The sequence below is a fragment of the Eleutherodactylus coqui genome, chromosome 1, assembly GCF_035609145.1.
Source record: "Eleutherodactylus coqui strain aEleCoq1 chromosome 1, aEleCoq1.hap1, whole genome shotgun sequence".
In the NCBI taxonomy this organism is placed as follows: Eukaryota; Metazoa; Chordata; class Amphibia; order Anura; family Eleutherodactylidae; genus Eleutherodactylus; species Eleutherodactylus coqui.
The window spans coordinates 296,774,369-296,799,922 of record NC_089837.1 but is presented as its reverse complement, the minus strand read 5'-3'; the positions used below and the strand labels follow the sequence as shown (position 1 = coordinate 296,799,922).

The window sequence follows — 25,554 nt, the reverse complement described above, 5'->3', positions numbered from 1 at the left end:
TATCGGCCAGTCGTGAAAATGCGGCCGATAGACAATCGTGTGAAAGGGCCCTTAAGGCCAATAAGTTCGATCTTGGTTTCATCAGAACAGAAAATCTTGTTTCTCACAGTCTGAGATTCCTTAAAGTGCTTTTTGGCAAACTCCAGGTGGGGTCTCATGTGCCTTTTACTGAGGAGAGGCTTCTGTAGTGACCCAGGCTTATCACTACATAAAGAATGTATATACACTTATTCTAGAATGGATTTGGTGATTAGAGGACTAACAACTCCCAATTAGAGGACAGATAGGCCCTTGACTAGTCCCAGGGCTCTATGCTCTTGGGAGGACCTAGAATCTGTAAATAACTCCATCCAGATTCTATAGAGTTCCATAGTTGTTATTGAGAAAATCAGAGTAGTTGTTTATCAAAGAGAGAGAGAAACTAAAGCCTCATGTTCATTAGAACTCATGGATTCCCAGTGCAGAATCCCACAGCGGTTTCCAGCCGTGTCGGCATCCATGAGGCCAAAAATTATATTTTCTCACCTCTCCGGACATGGCGCGGGTCTTTTTTCTTTTGAATGGCAGGTGCTTTTTTTTTTTTTTTTAAATCTCCTGCTTTCCTGCGGATCCGCGGCACGGCCACAGTGTCATCTGTGGCCATGCCACAGATCGTACGGCTTCCATTGACTTCAATGAAAGCCGTCCATGCGGGAAGCTGCAGACAATGGAGCATGCTGCAATTTTTATCCCACGTGTGCGATCCGCACGCTGGGACAAAATGACATCCGCAGGTATTTAATTACCTGCGGATGCCTAATAAATGTATATGGGCATATTGAACTGTGGATCATCCACACGGATCCCACAATTCAATTTTGCCCGTGGAGATGAGGCCTAAAAAATAGTGCAGTGAATAGGAAATGTATAGTCAAGTCTAGAGAAGATTAAGTAAGGAAAGGGAAAGGAAGAAGATTTTAAAGGAAAGAAAGGAAGATCTAAAGGAAAGCTGGAAAATGCAATAGGTTGAGACAGAGCCATTACCCACGTCTGAAAGAAGGTTCCAGATACGACGGAAGTATAGGGAGCGGTATCTTATGTCATAGATACGAGGGTGGTATCTTCAGTCACCAAACTCTGGATTGCTGTGGATGAAAATTGGACCAGTATTAAATGTTTCCGTATTTTCCTGAATCTATAAACAAAAGCGAGTTACCCCTGTTTCACTCGTTACCCCGACTTCTGGAGCAAACTAGGAACACCTGCACTACGCCATGTGCTATACCACCCTCTAGGGGAAATGACTACAATCCCCAACAACCAAAAAACTTTGTTCATAACACGTACAGAACCGGAGAGCAACTACCTGGCTCCCCCTCCCTCCGGCCTGCTGTGGACTGACGTCACGAACTACCACCACAATCATCCGTAGTCTACTTATTTTTCTGCCTTTTCACTTGTAGCAGAGCAGTTGGGAGTCAAGGCCCTTCTCCCTTGATTACTTTGGTTTGGTGGGTGAGCCAGCTCTAGGAAGAGTCCTGTTTTTTCAAACTTCTTCCATTTAAGAATTATGGAGGCTACTGTGCTCTTGGGAACTTTTAGCGCAGCAGAATTGTAATTTTCCCTACTCCTTGTTGTCACCACTGACCATTTTACTGCAAGGCAGGTCAGCAATCTAGCTTCTGCTCACTGACTGGATAGGGATCCTTCCAGCTCTCCAGCAGCCCAAATTGCCATACTTATTGGAGTTTGTGGGTTGTTTATAGACCAACCAAGATGGACAAATAAAGATTTAAGACTTTATTTCAAAAATATAGCAATGCTTTAAAAAAAAAAAAAAAAGATATAAAAAGTGGTAATAAATAATGCGAATGACATTTCCTGTGATCACTGGTGACTTTATAAAGCCCCATTTAGACACAACGATTATCGCTCAAAAATTGCTCCAAAGCCATCTTTTGACAATAATCGTTGTGTGTAAATGTGCCCATCTTTCACTGTTCGGCCGAATGATGGAATTTAGTTTTGACTGAACACCATTGTTCCGCAGAACAGCTGATAAGCAGGATCGCACACTGTGTTCCCCCTGGGGAGCGCTGATTACAGCTAAAAACATTGTATCAGCTGTTCTCAGCTGTCAGCCCAGACAGAACAAAGCGGGGAGGTCTGTTCCCTTAATACAGCTCCCAGCAGTCACACACTGCTACTTTGTGATTAATAGGCATTAGTGCCAAGTAGTAGTTTATGCAAAATGATCACTTAAAAGCCATCTTTTGAGCGGTCATCTTTGCAGTGTAAATGCACCTTTAGTGAGAGATAGAAGATCACAGCAATGTTAATGGAATATCCAGGACAGTAACAAAAGGAAGGATCAGAACTATATACAGGTGTGAGCAGGAAACCAATGAATATTAATGATCCTAGCCTGGACAGGATGCAAACTGAATAACATCACGTGTAATATCAGACAGGATATCGGAGTGTGTGAATCTACAGATCATGCCTCATCAGACTCCATCAGTCTGACAAATTTTAAAGCAGGCGTTGCTTTGTTTTTCCTTATTTTATTGCTTCGACTGCATGTTTGTAGACAGCAGCACAGAGATTTGCACTTAAGGCAGAGGGGACATGACGCCCAGGATTTATATACTTTTATGGGGAATTAAGCTGCAACTGGACCCTATTATTGGGGATTTAAAGAAGAATCACAAACCTCTACTGCCTGTAAAATGAATGGGTATTATTGTATCTTGACGCCACTGTAAGCTAGGGGTTTGACAGGAGGAATTCCCCTCTCACACCCCCAGCTCCCGATTGGGTCAAGCGTTGAAGGTCCCAGGAGGCTGTGCATTGCTTTTTGCCGGCCATGCGGCCTTACGGTGAGGATTACTTTTCCACTTAGCCTTACATAATGAGCAGTTCAGAAAATAAGCTGAAGAACAAAAGTAACCATCACCTTAACGCTGCACGTGCAGCAAAAACCTATGCACACGCTGCAGCATTGACTCTCGCTGCTCTTCATCTTGGCGTGCTTCTCAGGGATGTGTCCCTCCCCACCGTCGAATGAGCCGTCCGTCCCGGCTGGCTGATGAGTCCATGGCGCGACCTGTCAGAGTGCATGTGTCCCAGCCGACTCCCGGATGACTCCTCCGTCCGGCCACAGGCTGTATGTTGCGTCCCGGCTCCCTGTTCACTGCATACCGGCACGCCTCTCAGACCGGAGTTTCCCACGGCTATGCCCCATTGCTGCTGTGGTGCTGCACACAGTGGAGGCCGCATTGCTGCCATGTTGCTGCTCACAGTGGAGGCCGCCTGTCACAGTGTCCTCTGCTGGCGGGAAATATGTGAAAGTAACCTCGGGGGGAGATGGGTCGCCTTGTGTGCCGCCGCTGGGGAATAGCCTTGCACCTGGGCTGCGTGCCTGCAGCCCCAGGGCCATATATGTTTGACTGTAGCCCCAGGGCCATATATGCTTCTCTGATTAAGTGCTTACTTTTTCACATTTTGCTTAGTGGGCTGCCAGGACCTGCAGCCCAGGCCGCTGTGCAGCCAATCAGGTACAGGGGGCGTCACCCCCCTCCTTTCCCCCGTCAATCTTGGCTCCACCAGGACTTGCTGGTGGCGTCAAGATACAATACCACCAGATGAATGAAAGAACCCGGGCACCACGTGTAGGCATGGAAGTATCGGCTCTGTGCTGTGGTCCAGATAGCTGTGCCTACAAGTGTGTCTGGTATGTAACAGGTTGCCAGTGAGACTCATGATCTCACATTGGTGCTGATTTGGCTGCTCTGTAAACCTCATCGACTTGTAGAATGAAACTATAGATGCAAAATTAACCCTTTAGTGACCAAGCCTGTTTGCTCCTTAATGACCAGGCCAAATTTTGGAAATCTGACATGTGTCACTTTAACATAGAATAACTCCGTAAAGGTTTTTCATATCCAAGTGATTCTGACATTGTTTTTTCGCCACATTTTGTACTACATCTAGGTGGTAAAAATAGTCCGATAGAATTTTTGTATATTTATTAAAAACACCAAAATTGGGAAACATTTTTAAAAATTGTCATTTTTTCACATTTTCAATTGTAATATCTTAAATATGTGCAAACATACTGTACACATTTTTGATTAGATATATATTGCAAATTTAACATTGCTTCTCAACAATTTTAGGAACACTTTGTTTTCCTACACCAAGCCAAGAGTGCAAAGGCTCATAGGTGTCAAAATGTTCCCTAAATCTTAGATAAAAGTAATAATGTAAACTGTGTGGTATGTCCAAAGACAGTGGTAATTACGGAAGTTGGTTGGGATAGGTACATGGGGCTATAAAACCGGGAATCCCTCCTCCTGCCATGCTTATTTGGGGGGCATTTCCTAACCTCAGTGGCAGGGAGGGGGTGTAAAAAGTGGCATTCTGTGAGGCTTCGTAAGCTTGCTGACATGCGGCGGTCTCAAACAGAAGGCGCTTAACAAGCTGCTGCTGGAACTGCAGGAAGGTGAGCGTTCCCAGGGCTTCTTGTAAATTACCGTATATACCGGCGTATAAGACGACTTTTGAACCCCGAAAAATCTGCTCTGCAGTCGGGGGTCGTCTTATGCGCCGGTAATACAAAAAAAAAAGTGTAAAAAAAAAAAATCATTACTCACCTCCCCCGGCGTTCTGTCGCGCTCCGGCAGGATGTCGCTCGCTCCTCGTCCCCGGCGCAGCATTGCTTTCTGAATGCGGGGCTTGAAATCCCCGCTTCCAGAAAGCTAATACACACGCCGTCAGCCGGTACAGCTATTCAATGACAGCATTGAATGGCTGTGATTGGCTGAAGGCGCACGTTGCTTCAGCCAATCACACCCATTCAATGATGTCATTGAATAGTGTGATTGGCTGAAGCCACGTGCGCCTTCAGCCAATCACAGCCATTCTGTAACTGGCTGACGGCGTGTGTATTAGCTTTCTGGAGGCGGGGATGTCAAGCCCCCGCATTCAGAAAGCAATGCTGCGCCGGGGACGAGGAGCGAGCGACAGCCTGCCGGAGCGCGACAGAACGCCGGGGGAGGTGAGTACAGATTTTTTTTTCTCCACTGTAATACCGGCGTATAAGGTGACAGTTGGGGGGTCGTCTTATACGCCCCGTCGCCTTATACGCCGGTATATACGGTACATATTATAAGTAGCAGTTTGAATAACGCCGGGTTCACACAGCCGTATGTGGAATCGGCTTGCAGAAGCCTACAGCGGATCCCAGCTGTGAGCCCGTCCGTGGCCCTCTGTACAGTCGTGTAATGTACTGCACATAGCTACGTACTCACACAGGCAGTCATGTGCAATACACCTTTTTTTGTTTGTATTTTCCGAGCCGTCACTTAGCGATGACGCAGGTACCCGCAGACTGCATACAATGTAGTTACGTATGGGCTGCGGGTATATCTGTGACCATAGAGTGCAATGGGCTCTATGTTGCGGATATCCGTGATAAAATAGAACATGCTGCGTTCTGTTTTGTGCGAGTAGATTACGTAATTGTGAACGGAATTGTGTAATCCAACGCATTTGATTGTTCCACGTATTACCGTCGATCAAACGCATGTGAAAGCCGCAATTTCTATTCGGTCATGTGAGACTGGCCTAAGGTAGATCGCTACCTTTTTATCACATGACCGGGGACCGCTCAACAAGGCCACCGGTCACTGCTCCAGGCTCTCAACTACTGTTGGTAGCCCGGAGCAAAGAGATTTTAAATTTCCTGGGCTTCCCGACTCCTGCACATGTGTCCGGCGTGTTGCTAGTGGGCACATGCCTGGTTCAAATGCGGAGGATTTTGGTAAGAAGTTTCATCTCCTCTCACGAATCGCATCAGTGAGGGTAGATGAAACTTCAACTTTTTTTTTTTTACTTTTACGTGATCGCCATTAACAATTGGAAAATGGTGATCACGTGACCAGGAACCGCATACTGCGGCCCCTGTGACATCTCCAGACTCTCAGCTACCTTTTGTAGCAAGAAGCAGGGAGATTTTTAACTTCCCGGGCAATCTTTGACTTTTGTGCATGCGTCCGCCATTATGCCGACGGGCGCATGTGCCGAACCTGAGCTAGGTTCGCGGATAAAGATCCCATCAGGGGACAAATCTGGGGACCTTGGATATGTCATTTTATCTCTGTCACGAATACGATCCGTAAAGGGAGATGAAACTTCAACTTTTTTTTCACTTTTCCGTGATCACCATGTATCTATGGACAACCAATGAGTGCTTAGTCACGTCAATCATTAGCATTTAATGAAATAATGGAACTGTCACTGGAAGATGTTAATAGTGAGGTTTAGATGCTGATATAGTATCCTGTGGAACATCTAGACAAGTTCTTCCAGTTTGGTAAGAGGCATGTATCTCTTAGATAATTTGGTGCATTTTAGTCTAACATACTCCAGTTTAAGAGTGGCATATGAAATTCCAGTTTTAAATAAATTGCCCAATTATTTCTCTTCTAATATACATACTATCACATTTATTTTCAAACTTGCATCTAATTAAGGGGGTTGCCTGGATGTTATACAATTTTTAACCATAAATCCAAATCTGTGAAAACAATAAAAGTAGCGTTACTTACTAGGGATGAGCGAGTATACCCGCTAAAGCACTACTCGCTCGAGTAATGTGCTTTAGCCGAGTATTTCACTGCTCGTCCCTGAAGATGCGGGAGCCGCCGCAGCTGACAGGTGAGTCGCAGCGGGGAAGCGGGCGGGAGAGAGGAAGAGAGAGATCTCCCCTCCGTTCCTCCCCGCTCTCCCCCGCCGCCGCCCCCCGAATCTTCAGGGACGAGCAGGGAGATACTCGGCTACAGCACATTACTCGAGTGAGTAGTGCTTTGGCGAGTATACTCACTCATCCCTATTACTTACCCATCCTCACCCCCTGGTGATCCAGCATTGCAGCCCCATGGTCCTCCCCATCTTCGCTTTGAAGCGTAAACTAGCTGACTGCTGCATCCGAAGGTCGCAGCAGTCAGGTGCTGTTCTCCTGGTGTCATGGTTCCCAGCATCTAAGTGGTGATGCAAAGAGAAGGGAATCTGAATGCTGTGGCCTGTGATTGGCTGAAGCAGTCAGGTGGTTTCCTTTTAAAAAAAAAAATAACCAGAAGGACCGTGGAGCTGCAGCACTGGATTTCCGGGAGAAGGACAGGCATGTTCCACTACTTTTATTGTTTTCACAGATTTGGATCTATGTTTAAAAATTTGTAAAGGATCTGGACAACCCCTTTAATGAAACTAAAATGATGTATGTATGCCGATCCCTTTAGTTTTAGGGGTATATCATCCTTAAATATATGTACTGCATATGAAATATTTAGAATTCACGTATACATCTCTCTTTCCACAGAGGCTCGGGATAACAAGCTGTTTGGAAAAGTTTTGATGAAACAAGGCCTAGCACTGATTGTGATTGGGCACCTAAATTTTATAGTGGGGGCTATAGTCCATGGATTGGTTATGAGGCATGTGGCAAAACTGGTGGACAATTTGTCACTTCAGTATTCTGTAACCAACATCGCTGCTGTGGCATCTGCAATTCTGGTAAGTTAATGGAAGGGTTTTACAATTGATTTTTGCATTTACAATGAGTATAAGAGTATCTCACAGCAGCAGAGAAAAGCTTTATTCTGGAAGAAAATTTCACTGGGAAGTTCCCTTAAAACACAACTTTTATTTCACAAAGATATAAAATGAAAAAGCTGTTTATCAGCAAATAGTAGGTCAGCCCTGATCATGCATAGTTTAGGGCCACAGACCCAAAAATAACATAACTAGTAGTTACCTCAGCAGGAGAATCAACATAGATGCTCAAGTTGAGAAAATGGTCAATAGATTTTTTTGATCTAGTAGATATATTGGCTCTAGTTGATTTTTCTCCCCAAAATGAGATTAGGCGTTTTTTTTTCTTTTCCTCCCCTGCATACAGAGAGTGATAGACATGGGTGGTGGCTATCCTTCAATAATTAAATTACATTTACTGGGACCTTAAATAGGTCACGCAAAAATGTCCCTCAGATGAAAGACCAGCAACCATTTAAAAGAACTCAAGAGATTATCTTTGTGGAATACTGAGTGGAATACTGAAATCTGACTACACTCAGTATTAAAAGGGTTGCGAGACTTCTAGCGAATCTGCGCTTTGGTAGTTCACCACAATATGGAAGCCCCAGAAGGATGTCAATATTAACCCACATTCACTCTCAGCTGTCTAGTCAAGCTGCGGTCATTAGCTGCAGGTGAGACTTTGAGCTGACGTCTTCAATCTTTCTGGCAGGTAACCTTCTCAGATCAAAGAGATATTCCAACCTCTCAAGTCTCTCTATGCTGATTTGAAGTCTTATATTTGGACTGTTCAACCCCCCCCCCCCCCCCCAAAAAATAAATAGTTTGATACGTTTCTCCTGCTAAAGTTTCCTCAGAAGCCAGTTGGTTTATTTTTGAAAAAAAGAGAACATTTTGGGTGTGACTTATTGGCCACTGGTTTCGCAGTGGAATGTCAGCAATCCACACCTCCAAAAAGGCATGACAAGACAAATGAGCAGTCTGGTATTAGCTGGAGGAGACGAGTCACCAGGGAGGGTGGCACTAAAGGTGGGTTTAAAAGCTGAGACTCTGGTACAGGAAGGTTAGCTGCTCCCTCATTTACTACCAGTCCACCAACAGGACTGATGGTGTTTTGATCTTACCTGCACTCATCAGTCGCTTTGCTAGCAGTCCACCATCAGGGCTGGTATGGTAGTAGATTTAAACGGCACTTTTTCTTTGCTGATTTAGCACACTTTCCATCATAGTGTGCCAAATTTTCTTATTTTCACCAGTATGCAAAATTGTACATGGTCAGGGCCAACCTACTATTTACCAATACACAGCTTTTTCAGTGTTTTTGACTTTACATTAATAGCCCATTATTTTATATGCTTGTGAAATAGAAGTTGCTTTTTAAGGGAACTTCCCAGTGAAAAAATACAAAAGGTAAGTGAATAATCCCAAAACAGACATTATACCTAAAGTCCAATATCACCCATTGAAAGGAACGCCCACTGGACACATTAATAGCACAGGATGCAAGGCCTAATGGCCCTTTTACACTGGCCAACGGCAAAGATCGTTAACACTCATGCAGAGTGTTTAGACTAAAAGACATGCCTGGCTTCTTGCTAAGCGCTTCACATTCTATATGCAGCGCTGAGCGGGGAGCGCTTACACGCAACAATAAGCCAGTGACCCAGTGATTTGTTTTTTCGCTGATTAAAAGTCAGCGATAAACAACTGCGAATGTATAGTGAGCAATTTTTTTTCACATTTACACTGAAGGATTATTGCTCAAATTCGTTCATTTGAATGAACTTTCAGCGATTATCATTACGTATAAAAAGGCCATAGGAAGAACCCGTCCTGGCAAAAGAAGAAGAGTATTGAAAAGAAAACTGCGATAGATTCAGCAGGGCCGCAACTGCAGAGCATGCAGCCAGCCCTGCTGATTCAATCCCGTGACAGGTCATCATTGAAGAAGTTCTCCATACAGCATTCTCATATTTAAGCCTTTGTGTCCATTCTGCTGATTTTATTAATATGAAGCATACATTGAAATATTTTTAGACAGTACATCTATAGAAGTTTACTGACCAGTGGAAGTTAAATTAAAAGTTCCACTGCTTTTTATTGGTGCATTTTGATGGCATTAGTTTGTCTATTTCACTCCATTATGGAAATGCTTTTCGATTTAATATTAATTATGAGCAAACAATAACGCATTTGGAATTGCAGTCTGATCTCTCCAGGCTGCAAAACAATAACAGTTATTACTAGTAATAATGTTACAATAAGTCACCTCTCTTATAAAAAAAAAATATTTCCTCTGTTTAACACCAGATTTCTAATAGAACTCCACATATAGCATCCCAAATCTCCAAGGTGTTATGCAAGTGACTAATATAAATGGGAGTCATTCAAGGTGTTAGCACTGTTTTTTAACCTTTTTTGTTACTCATGCTCATTATTTAGGTATGTTAAAGGCTTTAACAATGCTAGACATTTGTTACTGCAAACAGACCAGCTTTGCAGTTGGGTGTAACATACCTACAGTATGCATAGGCTCTACTCTAGGAAATGCTGCGGCACTATGTGAAGATATCTACAACATGCTTACACTGCCCGTAAGATGATTTAGTGTAGATTATGAGCCCCTACATAGCTCCATTAAATACCATTTGATGAATAGAGAATAATATGTATTATAAATTGGTTATATATAGTGAAGAATAATAACAGCATATGGTAATTTAATAATACTAACATAAAATGAGTGAATGATGCCAACATGTAGAGGGGTGCACATGTTCTGTAATGGTGTGTTTTGGTTGTGAAAGTCCCATTGAGAATATCTAATACAGGTTTGTGACGAGCTTTTTAGTAACAAGGTAAAGGTAAAGTCCCCTGATGCAAGCACTGAGTCATGACTGAATCCTAGGGTGATGTCACATTGTGACATTTTCTTGGCAGACTGTTTTTGCGGGGTGATTTGCCATTGCCTTCCCCAGTCATCTTTTACCCCCTAGCAAGCTGGGTACTAATTTTACCGACTTCAGAAGGATGGAAGTCAATCTTAAAACCGGCTACCTGAACCACGCGGGGATTGAACCCTGCTGCCTTAACACTCGGCACCACATGAGGCTTTTGTAACAAATAGAACATTATCACTTTTTATTGCCATTTGATTTGCAGTCTAACAGCACCCCCTGCTGGGTCTTTCTTGTTGTACTCCATTGCACTTAGCGGTAGATATCATGTGCTACATCTGGATGTAGGTAGAAAGAAACAATATAAGAAGGAAGGTGTGCTCATGTCTGGAAGGAGTTGCACCATAGAGAGAAGCTACTTAGGCCTTCAATACAGCCGTAGGGTGGTTCAGTCTATGACCTGCTCTGATTACAATAGCGTTGTATTGCCTAGAGGACCCCTGGTGTCAGGACTTGCACCGAGAACCTCTTGTACTGTAAGCATTGACCCTTCTTATTGAGCTATCCAGCTTGTGAACACTTTCACTGCCTTGTTCTCTGATCCCAGTTATCTAGCTCCTGCCTTCTGTTCCTGACTCCGCCTCTTGCCTTGACTGCATCCCCTATAAAAGCCTGGCTTTGCCACTCCCTCAGTGTGTGATTATGGTGCTCCACCACCTTGATCAAGCTCCTCTTTCCCCTGCTCCTCTACCAGTATACCGATACCTCCTGCTGCTGACTTTTGGCTTTCATTTGACTATACTTCCTGTTCATCCTATTTGTGCTGCATGCCGTTACCTCCTGCTGCTGACCTTTAGCTTCCATTTGACTACGCTTCCATCTCATTTGTACTGCGTACTGTAACTTCCTGATAACGACTCCCAGCTATTCTGACTACTCTCCAGTGACTGGCTTGGCTACTACACCTGCAGCTCCAATCCAGCATCGGGAAGATGCAACACCTGGATTCTAGTCAAGAGGACTACTTTGTTTGTTTCTCTAATGCTGATGTCCAGATCTGCCATGTGATATCATGCTGCCCTGAGACTCTAACCCTTGTGCCAAAGATTTTTACCACGATCGACTATATTGGACATTACTGAGACTCTGCTACCTAGCTCTCTGGGTTCAAGGAACATTTGTATTTTCTGCAAACCTTTGTTTCTTCCAGATGAATTATTCAATAGGTTATTGCTGCAACATGTCTGGAGAGTTTGCTTCATCAAAACATAAACCACTGTTGTTACTGCTACACGGATGTGATCGCAGCTATGGTTAAATGGGCCATGAAACTGCCACCACCCCTGTTCCCTCATTCTGGAAGAAGAGAAGCCCCTCCCCCTCGTTGGTAGTCCCTGTCGGACTTAGTGACCCCAGGTCTGACCTGTTGGTAAGACCCCTATATCCTAAGTCCAGGGAGAGGCCCAACACCAATCACAGGCCCCTCTTTTCAAACACGTGACAGATTAAGATCATCAAACAATAACCAAATATCACAGTGACATACAGTGACTGAATAACAGTGACGTACAAGCAGTAAATGAGTGTGTAGTGTGTTTGATATAGTATGTATTGTTCAGTAACAGTACCATAATATTATTGAGTCACTATTTTGTGGTGACGGTAGTAGACATGGTGCATTATTTGGGCCATGTAAAGTCACAATGTACAGCTAAAATGCTGTTAAATACATTTTGTAAAATAAGTATTATACAAGTGATGCCTTTATTAGCTAATCAGAAAAATTACATTTGCAATTACATTTAGGGCATCATGTTGCACCTGGAAAAAATGTGTACAAAAAACATCAGATTCCTGATGTTCACAGATGCCCAACATTGCATGTGTTGTTCTCATCAGTGAAAACAAACACAATAACAATAGGACAATATCAATAAAACAGGTTTTTGTTACAGATGGAAGGGCAATTGAGGTGATGACTTAGTAGTACAGAGATCTGGAGTCAAGCTGATGCAGTTGAGCTGTGAAATATATCAATATAATGGGCTATAAATCTAAATATTAGATTGAGTTATTGTGTCAATCACTGAAAAGTTCCTAGCAGCTTGAATTCACAGATTTTCATCTATCTGTTGCTGCTAAAATTACCTTAACTTTATCACCTTACCTATAGGGGAATTTATCACCATCTATTTGCTGTTCTCTTAGAGGGTAGCATAGGATAGTGATCGGCATGCTGATTACAGTAATATGTCTGCTGTGTGTATCTGTGCTGTAGTTTGGGAGAAACTTGCATTTTATTAGCAGCAGCCACACATAGAAGACTAGTTCTTGATGAACTGAGGCTAGTAATAGGAAAACAGCTGTCAATCAATGGCAAGGTGGCATGCCTATCTCCACAAATGGACGGTGCTAACCAGAACTAATGAGTATTGAGAATTTCTTCCTGATAACTCAATTTCTGGTCATCAGAGCAGGATCCCATCTGTCACGGCACGGGTCATCAGCATTTGAGCTGTCCTTACTTTGATGTGCCATAAAAAGGATAATGTATCAGAATAAAAGGTCATTAGTGACCATTGTAAAAAGGTGTATTGGCAGTTGCTAAGGGGTTAAATCTGTCATTGTGAATGACAGAGAAAAGTTTACCTATGGAGTGTATCAAGCTTCTTCTTTATTGTGTGTTTTGAGTATTTATGCAAATTCATCCTGGATTGTAATTTCTGCTAAAGGCCCATTTACACGGGATGAATGTTGGGCAAACAAAACCCGACACTTGTCCCCACACATACTCGCTCCTGTGCCGCTGCACAGGAGCTAGTATAGTTGGCTCGCAGAAGGGAGGCTGGAGGAGATATTACTCCTCACTCTCCCCTGCCCCTCTCCATTCACTTAACATAGCAGCTATTCAGTACTGAACAGCTGCTATTTACACTGAACGCTCATCATTCAGCTCATCGTCCATCGTTTATGCAGCATAAACGATGAGCTGAACACTGGTCATTCAGTGTAAAAATCAGCAGTTCAGTAGTGAACGGCCGCTATGTTAAGTGAATGGAGACGGGTGGAGGAGAGCAAGGAGAGAAATCACCTCCTGCCGTCCCGACCCTGCTGGCGGCGCTGTCAGAGAGCCAGCTATACTCGTTCCTGTACAGCAGCACAGGAGCGAGTACACAGGGATGAGTGTCGGGCATCGTTTGCCTGACATTCATCCCATGTAAATGGGGCTTTAGTTCCCCTTGGGAACTCAAGCTGATAACAAACCCTACCTGGTCCAGATGAATATAGAAGACTAAAAAGGGAATTAATTCTGTCAACAAGAATTTTAGTGAGCAATTTCATATCCTTAGTCCTTCTCACACAATGTGAGAGCCTTATTTGATTTGTGCAAAACTCTTAACACTTTCTATGTAATATTCAGGAGGACCCAATTTGTTCTTTTTCCTGATGGCATTAAGAAGGTTGGTAAGATGAGGGATAATGTATGAGGCCAATATTTTATAACATGAAGCTCCAAATCCATGTGGGCCAGGAGCGCTGGAGGATTTTGCCGTCTTAATAGCTTCCTTAACTTTCTCTGTCATAATCTCCTTTTCTAACAGATAACGATGAGAGGGAGAAATAACAGCCTAGCCTCCTCTAAAAAAGGAATTAACCTTTGAGTTATCTAATTGTCCAGAGCAGCATATAAATTGTGATAAAAATGATACAATTCCTTCAAAACCTCTCTAAGATTCCACAAGACATTTTAGCTTGTTAGTTTAGGTGCAATTTAATCATTTTTACCATGCTAGTTTAGCAGTTATAACATTTTTTATAACATTTATTGGACATATTAATACGACAGTCCTATTTAATTGTTATTAATTTAATTCATTTATATAGCATATAAATATTCCGAAGTATATTTTTGGAATGTGGGTGTTTAGCTACACTTTAAGGCTGCCTGCAGGCGGCCGGGCCGGATCCGGCTGCGAGAATTCTCGCAGCGGGACCCAACCTGCACCCCTGCAGAGAACAGCAAGGCACTCATCTGCTCCCGCGGCTCCGGATCTTTCATGTGTCGGCAGCCGGCGCATGCACAGACTGGAGCCAGCGGCCGGGGAGTAACATTTCTGTGCTGCGAGCCCCGCACAGAAATACAGCGTGCCGCAATTTGTTTTCTGCACATGATTTCCCGCAGAGAAATCGTGTCCGTCTGCATAGGATTGCATATTGTAATGCAATCCTATGCAGGCATGTACGGCCGGAAATTCTGCAGGAAATTCTGTGTGTGCAGGAGGCCTTACTCTGTTTTAGCAATGAATTTGGAGATTATTTATATGCTTCAGAGCTTCATTTTTCTACATATTCAAAATTAATTAATACACAATTTTGGACCTAAGAAGGACATTGCTGACAATTAGTTGAAGCTGTTATCAGAAACTTTGTGAAAGATTGCATTTTATTTATTTTACAAAAACAAATCAGATTGCAACTTTACAAAATTTGGAGACTGTGTAGACAGTGTAAGGTTTAAATGTTGCACATGTTCCGTTCAATAAACACACATTTTATGTGAAGTAACAGTTGGAGTACTGCAGTCTTCTTCTTTCCTGTATGGTTTGTAAGTTGGCCACTGTTACGTCCATGTGGCACACTAAAGCGCCTCAGCATGGACGCAAGATGGTGTCCTAATAAAACCACAACAACTCTCATCATGTTGCATAGACCAATTACACCTCTCCAGTTAAAGATGGAAGGACACCTGTCCCTTACTAATCAGGGAAAGTGGGGAACCCTTGCCTAAAAGCGAGGTGATTGTCCTGACAAGGACAGCCCCACTGTCTTCATCTGGGACCTAGCTATCCCAGATTAGGAACCTGGAGATATGTACAAAACACTGGATATGACATTGTTCACACACACTGAACACAGAACACGACTGTTCACACCTCATGTCTGGCCACCAGTGCAGACATTCAGAACACGTCGCTGTTCACACTAACACACCCAGTAATGCACACCACACAAAACAGAACTGAACATACACCATGTCTGGCCACTTGTATAGACATAGAAGACAAGTCACTGTTCACACCTACACGTACGGTAATGTATGCCACATAGAACAGGAACCCCACCCAGAACTCACATGCATACAGATAGCAAACTATAGCTAGTTCAAGTGTCCTCACACCAAGGGGATAGAGAGTCAGCCATTGTGCTGAGATACAGGGAACAGTGTCAGGCATCATCCATCTGACACACATAAGACATCAGACATCTGGAAGCCGCAACTGCAAAGGGATAGGGAGAAACCTGTGGGTGTATGCACCTGTGCAGTTACCATACCACATACTACTCGATGCAAGGAAGGGAAAGGACAACAGGTGTCCAGACCATCCTCAGGGAAGGTGAGAAAGACACTACAGACAAGCATGCATAACACGAGCTCTGAGTGTGATTAACCCAAAGTGCATCAACAGAGTAAAATGACCAGCATCCTCAACTAAGAGATGCTGGTATTTAAGTGCAGCAGACCAGAGGGAATTAGCTGGAGAAACACCACACCCAGCCAGCTCAATTAACCCTCACCTGTGAAGCTATGCTCATGGAAACCTATAGAACCACAGGTCCCAGAAACACACCTAATAGCCACTCAGTGGAATGTCAGCTGACAGCTCTTACTTCTTAGGGACTGCAACTACTGGAGCTGCTATTCACCTTATTACATTTTCACTTGAATGGCTGGCCGGAAATAACCAAGGGCTTGTACATGGCTATCTCCACTAGTCCCATTGAAATGAATAAAGAGTTAGTGCACATGCTTGTTTATTACTTTATTCATTCAGGGAACTTCGTTCTCATGATTGGTGGGAGTTTTGACAGTCAGACCCCTCCCACTGACCAGATATGTCCCACGGCAATTACCAAACCTTATGAAAGGAGGAAGACTAAACTTAGTACTTCGCACTCTGAGAAGAACTGAGGATCCATAGGCAAGTTTCAGGCAAGGATGTCTATTTGGTTGTGCTTGTAGAACATTAAAGGGAAGGACCAACATGCGGTTTGACAAATAAGTTCTATGAACACTTGCTAATTCTGCTCAAGAGGCAGCTATAGTTCTCGTAGAATTAACCTGAAAGAGAACAGGAGATTCAGATATGAGTATTTGCACAGTATTAATTGCATTATTTTTCAATATATTATTATTTATGTGAAAAAATGCGAGAGACTCAACCACCGAGTGTGACAGATAGATAAGTGCAATGGAAGTTGTAAAAAACCCGATTGTCAATGTGTTACGTTTGGTGAGATGAATACATTGTACAAACTGCATTACTGATACACAATACCCCAGTGTACAAACCTCCAAACCATGTTATATATGAGCCACACAATTTAACTTTATTTCCCTTTGTGCTCTATGTAAGTTTGTAAATTAAACAAATTTATTACAATGACGTCTATACTGAATATCCATTTTTGGGCTGCCATATTCAAACCTACATCATGAATTAACCAATACTTGTGAAAATATATTTTTCACAGTTATTGGTAGATAACAACAATAAGCAATTTAGTGCTTGTTATACATTATATGATTTTGGTTAATTTGCAGCTATGATACATGACAAATATTGTTCTTTTTTTCCTCAGAGCATATCCTGTGGAATAATGGCCATTATTCTCTCGCGGTATCTAGCACATACTGCTTTGGTGAGAAAGAACATATGACATATGGGTACTGTTTGAGGTTGGGAATGAAGGATTAATGGAATTAAATGCTTCCTCTGTTTAATATTTCATTATGCATCATGTTGTACTGGTGTTTCTACATGCTGACATTGTTGCTTTATTTTTGCAGCGCTGGGCAGCTGTGATTCTGAGTATAATTAATGCAATAATCTCTGCGGCTTGTACAGTAGGCCTTATTGTGTCTGTTATAATCACTGTGGCCACTGAAGGACGTACTCTGCTGGCGACATGTACATTCACCAACCTGCAGCTTGTACAAATATCACATGAGTGCCCCTTCGATCCTACACGAATCTATGTAAGTAATAAAATATATTGCAATGTAGTGCTCTCAGGCAGAAGTACAATCGCCTATTAAACTAGGAGGCTTCCTCCACTGTTTTATCTTCCAGAGCACCACATTATGTCTCTGGGTGATATCTATAGTCCTGGATGCTGCAGAAATGGTGTTCAGTGCATGCTGCTATTTTACAGTACTCCAGCTGATGGATGTTCACCTCTGTCGCAAAACGAGAAAGAAAGTAAGTGATATCAGATGGACAATTAAATCCTCCCTTTTCCCCCTGTAAAAATAAGGACCTTCTCCAAGAAAGAAAATCTTCCAACCATATATCAATTTGAATGGTTTCTACATTTGCTTATACCGCCAACGAGTTACATGATAAATTATATTTGTATTGTGTGTTAATCTTTTTTCACACAGTAATTATTAGGATCATTCAGACCTAAACCATTCCTATGGGTAAAGCCTGTTTTCACTGGGCAATTAACTATTCATATTACAGACAAAAGACACTGCACATTGCCATCAAGAAGCCGCTCTTATTTTGTCAGACTCTCCGTTATAATTCATAGTTAATACCTTACAACTTATTGTTTTTGGAAGGTAGACTGGATTTAGATTACAGGAGTAACACTAGAGAGTAGAGGCCCATTTACACAGAGCAATGATTGCACAAAAAAATGTTAAAAACCGCTAAAAAGCGATCGTTTGAGTGATAATCATTGCGTCTAAACGCACGGCCATCGTGCACTCTTTGGGCACTGCTAGCTCATCATTAAATTCAGGCAAACCTAAAAATCGTCGTTCGGCCTTATCAGGGGTTCTACACGGGTAGTGCTGATAGCATTGTTTCCTGCAGGAGAACAAAAGAACTGAAAGCAGATAAGAGCCTTCTAGCTATTAACTGCTTTCAGCTAAAGGCTTCATTTGCACGCTAATAAACTATTAAATAGTTTATTAGACCTCTCCGCAGCATTTGACACTGTTGACCACAAACTCCTCCTCAGTATGCTACGCTCCATTGGCCTAAAGGATACTGGCCTCTCCTGGTTCTCTTCCTACCTATCTGACCGCTCTTTCAGTGTCTCCTTTGCTGGCTCTACCTCCCCTCCTCTTCCCCTTGCTGTTGGGGTCCCCCAGGGCTCTGTCCTCGGCCCCCTTATTTTCTTTATCTACACAGCCCCTATTGGACAAACCATCAGGAGATTTGGCCTCCAATACCATCTGTATGCTGATGACACCCAGCTATACACCTCTTCCCGTGACATCTCTGCACCGTTACTCCAAAACATCACTAACTGTCTGTCCGCTGTCTCTAACACCATGTCCTCTCTCTACCTAAAACTAAACCTCTCTAAAACTGACCTGCTGGTATTTCCACCCTCCACTAACAGACCTCCTCCTGACATCTCCATCTCAGTGTGTGGCGCCACCATAACTCCTAGACAACATGCCCGCTGCCTTGGAGTCATATTTGATTCTGATCTCTCTTTTACCCCCTACATCCAATCTCTGGCCCGAACATGTCAGCTGCACCTCAAGAACATCGCAAGAATCCGCTCTTTTCTCACTGTAGACACGCTAAAAACGCTTACTGTTGCCCTCATCCACTCCCGGCTTGATTATTGCAACTCGTTGCTGATCGGCCTCCCCTGCACCAGACTCTACCCTCTCCAATCCATCCTGAATGCGGCAGCCAGGCTCATCTTCCTGTCCGGCCGCTACTCGGACGCCTCTGCCCTGCGCCGGTCACTGCACTGGCTACCCGTTAAATACAGAATTCAATTTAAACTCGCCACCTTCGTCCACAAAGCCCTCCACAGTGCAGCGCCCCCCTATATCGCCTCCCTCATCTCAATCCATCAACCAGCCCGGGCTCTCCGCTCTGCTCTGCTAACGAAACCAGATTGAGCACCCCTTTAATTCGAACTTCGCATTCCCGCCTCCAAGACTTCTCCAGAGCAGCACTGGTCCTCTGGAACGCACTACCAAAGGCTACCCGAGCAATCCAGGACTCGCAGAACTTCAGGCATGCTCTAAAAACACACCTCTTCAGGGAGGCATACCGAATTCCCTAAACAAACCCCTCTGTACTCCGCCTGATAACATGCTCCCTGACCTACTGACTGCAATCCCTGCTAGCCATCATAAACCGCTCCTGCAGTCATACAGCTAAATGTCTGACCATTGTCTGTGTATATCACCCCTCACTCTCCACCTCGCCATACAGTGCTCATCTCCAGCCCCTTTACCTTCTGTATCACCCCATTACTTGTAGTATGTAAGCTCGCTGGAGCAGGACCCGCACCCCTATTGTTTCCATCAATTGATTACTTTGTAACCGTGGTTCTGTAATGTTTGTACTTTTGTCTTTCTGTATCCCCCATCTATGTAAGCGCTGCGGAATATGTTGGTGCTATACAAATAAAGTTTATTATTATTATTAATAGCTGAGTAGCTACTTAATAGTTTATGCAAAATCATCGCTCCATGTAAATGGGTCTTAAAAGGCTATGCCTACATGGCAACTTTAACCATGACACGTGTTGCACATGCAAAGATTGCAGTACCTCATTGCAGCTTAATGTAAAATGTGATTATTCTCAGCAAGAGAAACCAAGTAATCTAATAGAGCTGATAGCTTAATATAAGTGACTATGGTTGTGTTGCAATAAATCCAAACCTGCTGAATTTCTTAAAACTGTCAGGATTTAGCAACTTGTGAGTCACACCACAACCACATTCACTTACATTGGGTTACAATGTAGCATGGCAATATTGCAGTCTTTGGCCACAATGTGTTGCAGCCGGAACCGAATATTCTACTTATCTCTCATTTTAGAATCCTTTACCATAGCAATCACTTTAACAAGGTTTTTAAGACCTAATTTTTTCAGAACCCAAAGGAGATTCAATCTTGTTCCTTTCTCTGTAAGCACTTCTGGGCACAATCCAGTGACCACTTACTTCATCCATCAGTGTTGGTACAGGGTGCGGTGCCACAGTCATGTGTTTTTGTCACAGCACTTAATGTCACCCCAAAAATATATAAAAAATTGCACACACTGAACGGCCACTTCATTAGACTTACCTGCCTTTCACAATTGGAGCTTTCCTCTATGGAAATTAGATATGTGACCCCAGAGTGCAGGACGGTTTGTGTGACTCCATTTCAGTATGAGCGCACATTAAAATTAAGCGATCTGAGTAACTTTGAACGAGGCAAGGCTATCAGGTCTAGTATTTCAAAAACTGCCAACCTTGTAGGGTTTCCACATGCTACGGTGTTGAGTCTACAGAGAATGGTGTGATCAACGAAGAACATCCAGTGAAAGGGACCCGATCAACATAAACAACTCGTTGACTAAAAATAGGTCAAAGGAGAATTGTTCTGATGAACAGGTGCTGCAGAGTCAAGAAAATTTCAACCAAATCCAATGCTGGCGTTACAACTACAGTGTCCTTAGCACAGATACACTATAATAGCAATTGACTAGGTCAAGTGCCATTGAAGTTTAAGGCTACATTCATATGGGCCAGCGTGATATTGAGGTGAGAAACCCAGCCCAATACCGCACTTCTCAACATGCGTTTTACCTGCAGATGTGAGGAGTTTTTCATGCTAAAATGCCCCGCTTCACTTCTGGGAAATTGCGATCCTTTGGCACTTGTTTCACACATATCGGAGGATCGGCAAGTATTTCCCATTGATTTCAATGGGAAACATCACATAGCACTCGCATGCACATCACACAGCCTGCAATGTGTTTTAACTGTCCGATTGAAAAAAAGTGGGCAATGCGTTCCGAGGGATGTTAAAAAATAGGACATGAAGCAATTTTTTTTACGATGCTGTGAGGGAGGGAAAAAAAAACAAACAAACCTCTCGTGAATATGAACATTCTTTTGAATGTAGTCATATACACAAGAGTTTTGTGTGCCCCACAACACATGCGAGTTTAGCGCCCATGTGAAGGGAAACAAAAAGGTGTGACTTCAGTGACAAGACTGCAAAAATTGGTTACTAAGTGGTGGAAAAGCATTGGCTGGTCAGAAGAAAGAGAAAGATTTCTGTTACACCATGCTGATCAGAATTTAGCACAAGCAGCATGAATCAAATGACCCCTTCCTGGCAGCTGTTTAGAGCTTGTCCATACCTAGCAACTAGAAGAAGCTATACTATCCGCATTGGCCAATATTCCTGCAGGACTATTTCAACACCCAGTGAGATCTAACCACAATGAATTGTTACCATTCTGGAAGCCAAAGGAGGTCCAGTGAACTACTCAATGGGGGGGGGGGGGGGTCTCTAATTAATTAGCCACTGTGTGTATTTATATAATTAATTTCATACTGCTTTCACACATCACATGTTGATATTGGAAATCTACTTAAAATATCTGTTGTCTTCTAAAAACTTATATTTTGTTGTAGGTCAGAATACAGATACCTCTGGAAGACAGAAGTATAAATGCAGAGGAGAATATGCTTGACAGAAACTACGAGTGACTTTGACATTGCAAGGCCTGACTGATGGCAGCAGATTAGGTTTACCCAAATGTGTTAACAGACACACAGCAACCCCATTAGTTAGACATTGGAAGAAATACGTCTGGAATATATCTTTCAAATTCTGCAGCAGGATTCTGTGGAGAAATGTCTGCTAATCTGCAGTATACGGACCCATATTTTGGATGCACACATTGTAAGTGGAGAAGACTTTATTTGAAGCTGAACTATGATGAATGGTGAAACTTATATCGCGCTCTGGGATTTTCTCAGAATATGCAATACTATTTTATATATAATGTATATTATATGACATTCACATGTGCTCCCACAGAGATTCATGCAACAAATTGAGGACACCTTCTCGACAAGGATACAAGACTTTATTTTTTGTAGAAAAGAAAAAAAACTGTACTGCCCCTGTTCTTGAGCTTTTACAATGATAAAGAAATTGCCCAATGCTGGTCATTACTGCTTTGCTTCTCTACCTTCTTGGGAACATTATAAACAGTTACAGAAAAAAAAATTCTTATTGCACACATAGTATAATCAGAAATATGTCTGATCCAATGTATTATTCTACTACAGAGAAACAATCCATTATCCATGACTGTATCTGGATAAATGGACAGCTGCCATAACCAAACTGCCAACTCACGCACTAACACTGCATTCAGTTCAAATCAGTGCAAAATGTACTTCAGACCAGAAATATACAGTGGTGCTTGAAAGTTTGTGAACCATTCAGAATTTTCCAGATTTCTGCTTATGGTTGACCTAATACTACATTGGATTTTCACATATCCTAAAAGTATATAAAGAAGAACAAAAAACAAACAAGCAAGCAAATATATTAGGCTAGGTCATTTATTTGAGGAAAATCGTCCAATATCACATAGCTGAGTGACAAAGGTAAGTGAACCTTTGCTTTTAGTATCTGGTGCAACGTCCCTTGTGCAGCAAAAACTGAATCTAAAGGTTTCCGGTAACCGTTGGTTAGTTCTGCACATTGGCTTGCTGGAAGTTTAGCCCATTCTTCCATACAAAACAGCTTCAACTGTTAGGTTGGTGGGTTTCCTCCCATGAACTGCTCGCATTAGGTTCTTCTTACACAACATTTCTATAGGATTATTGCCCCATTACATAGGACAACTGTTGGCTAAACTACCTGCATGAGTGGGTGGCGTCACTGCTAGTTGTTAGCGCTCATGCAGAATGTTTAGACCAGCAAATCACTGCTCAGTATCGTTCACTTCTTGCTCAGCGCACATTCTATGTGAAACACTAAGCAGGGAGTGTTTAGTCGCACTGAGGAGTGAGCGAAACAGGGATGATTTTTATGCTGGTTACAAGTGAGCAAACAAAGTAAACGAACAGTGCACAATGGCTTTGCACTTAGACATAACAAATATCTTACATTTTTGTTCTTTGAACGAATTTTGAACAATAATCGTCTGGTGTAAATGGCCCTTAAAGGTCAGGACTTTGACTTTGCCATTCCAAAATTTAACCATTGTTTTGTAGAACTTGTGTGATCTTCTACAAAGACCAGGATCATCAGTGTGTTGTTTTCCGGGTGTCCGAGTTCGACACCTAGCGGATTGGGTTGGCAGATTATTTGGAGGGCCTGGTGAGGAACCAGCAGTCATGGTACACATTGGCACCAATGACAACGTAAGAGATAGGTGGAAGGTCCATAAAACAATTTTAGGGGAACTATGATCTAAGTTTAGGGCAAGGACCTTCAAACTAATATTTTCTGAAATACTACCTGTACCACACCAGAAAGGCAGAGGTAGATTAGGGAAGCAAACAAGTCGCTCAAGAGTTTGTGTAGGAAGGAGAGGTTTGGGTTCCTGGAGAACTGGGCCACCTTTGCTGCTGGCTACAGGTTCTATCGTAGGGATGGGCTGCATCTCAATGGTGTGGATGAGGCGGTGCTGGGGGGAAGAATATGGCTAGAAGGTTGGTGGAGTGTTTAAACTAGGGACTGGAGGAAGGTGTGGCAACCAGAGAGATAGGGGGAAGACTGTGTAGACAGTGAGCTGGGACTAAGTAATGGAAATGCTGATGGAGCGGTGGAAGAGGTTAGTACAGTTGGAACTGGCAGAATAGTTAATAGGGATACACTTAAAATGAAAAATAACCAAAGCCTTCTAAACTGTATGGTGACTAATGCTAGACGTCTGACAAATAAAGTAGACGATCTGGATTTAATAATGTCTTGAGAACTACGATATAGCAGGAATTACTAAGACCTGGTTGGATGAAAGCTGTGACTGGGCAGTGAACTTACAGGGTTACAGTCTGCTCAGAAGGGATCGAAAAAACAGGAAAGGGGGAGGGGTTTGTCTTTATGTAAAATCCTGTTTAAAACCAACACTGTGGGAGGATATATGTGAGGGAAAAGAACAAGTGGAGTCTCTATAGGTACAAATACACTGAGGAAAAATAAAATACTGATAGGGGTTTTCTATAGACCACCAAATATAACAGAAGCAAATGAAAATCTATTATTGAGAAAAATAGATGAAGCAGCAAATCACAATTAGGTAATTATGGGGGACTTGAACCGGATATAAACTGGGAAGCTGAAACCTGCGGCTCTCATAAGATAAAAGTAACAAGTTTTTGTTAATAACTAAAGATATTTACATTACCAAACCTGTACAGGACCCAACTAGAGGGATGGCCATTTTGGACTTGATCATAACGGACAGACCAGACGGAACAACAGGGAAACAGGTTGAGGGGCACCTGGGAGATAGTGACCATAATAGAATACATTTCAAGTTGTCTTTCAATAGAGTTATCGGGAGCTACAAAAATACTAAACTTTAGGAAGGCAAAGTTTGCCAGCTCAGAAATTCTCTTATCCTTATTGACTGGGACAATGTCCTCAAAAATAAACATATGAGCAATAAATGGGAAATGTTTAAAAAGATCTTAAATACTTACTGTCAGCGGTTCATACCTTACGGAGAAAAAAGGGTTAGGAGTAGGAGAAATTCAATGTGGTTCCAAGATAAAAGGGGGCAATAAACAGTAAAAATAAAGTGTTTCATCTATTAAAAACAAGAAGACAATGAAGCACTAAAAACCCATACGGAAAAAAATAAATTATGTAAAAAGCAGATAAAAGCAAGGAAAGTAGAGACAGAGAGATATACAGCCAAAGAGAGGAAAACTAACCTTAAACTGTTCAATTATTTAAATAGTAAAAAGATAAATATTGAAATTGTTGGCCCTTTAATAAATAATGTAGAAAAAAAATTGTACTTTTCTCTGGTGTATTCACAGGGGAAAATGAAATGTCAGATGAGATGCAGAGAAATAATGTAAATTCTTCACTACATATCACCAGTCTAACCCAGGAAGAAGTGCAGAGCCGCCTTAAAAAGATTAAAATAAACATCATTGAGTACCGATGGCATACACCCGTGGGTTTTAAGACAAGTAAGTAATGTGATAGACAGATCCTTATTTCTTATATTTAAGGACTCTCCATTGGCGGGGTTGTTCCACTAAATTGGCGTATAGCCGATATTC

At 42.5% G+C, this 25,554-nt stretch overlaps 1 protein-coding gene across 1 annotated transcript in view; it reads left to right on the top strand.

The window, feature by feature from the left end:
- Window positions 1-22,476, top strand: part of TMEM54 (transmembrane protein 54) — a 50,891-nt gene extending 28,415 nt beyond the window's left edge. The window contains exons 2-6 of the mRNA XM_066573835.1: window positions 7,361-7,554; window positions 17,115-17,174; window positions 17,323-17,511; window positions 17,606-17,734; window positions 21,931-22,476. Coding sequence (XP_066429932.1) covers window positions 7,361-7,554; window positions 17,115-17,174; window positions 17,323-17,511; window positions 17,606-17,734; window positions 21,931-22,005 — 647 coding nt within the window. The 3' untranslated portion in view covers window positions 22,006-22,476. The remainder of the gene's footprint in view (window positions 1-7,360; window positions 7,555-17,114; window positions 17,175-17,322; window positions 17,512-17,605; window positions 17,735-21,930) is intronic.
- The last annotated feature ends 3,078 nt before the right edge of the window (window positions 22,477-25,554 follow it).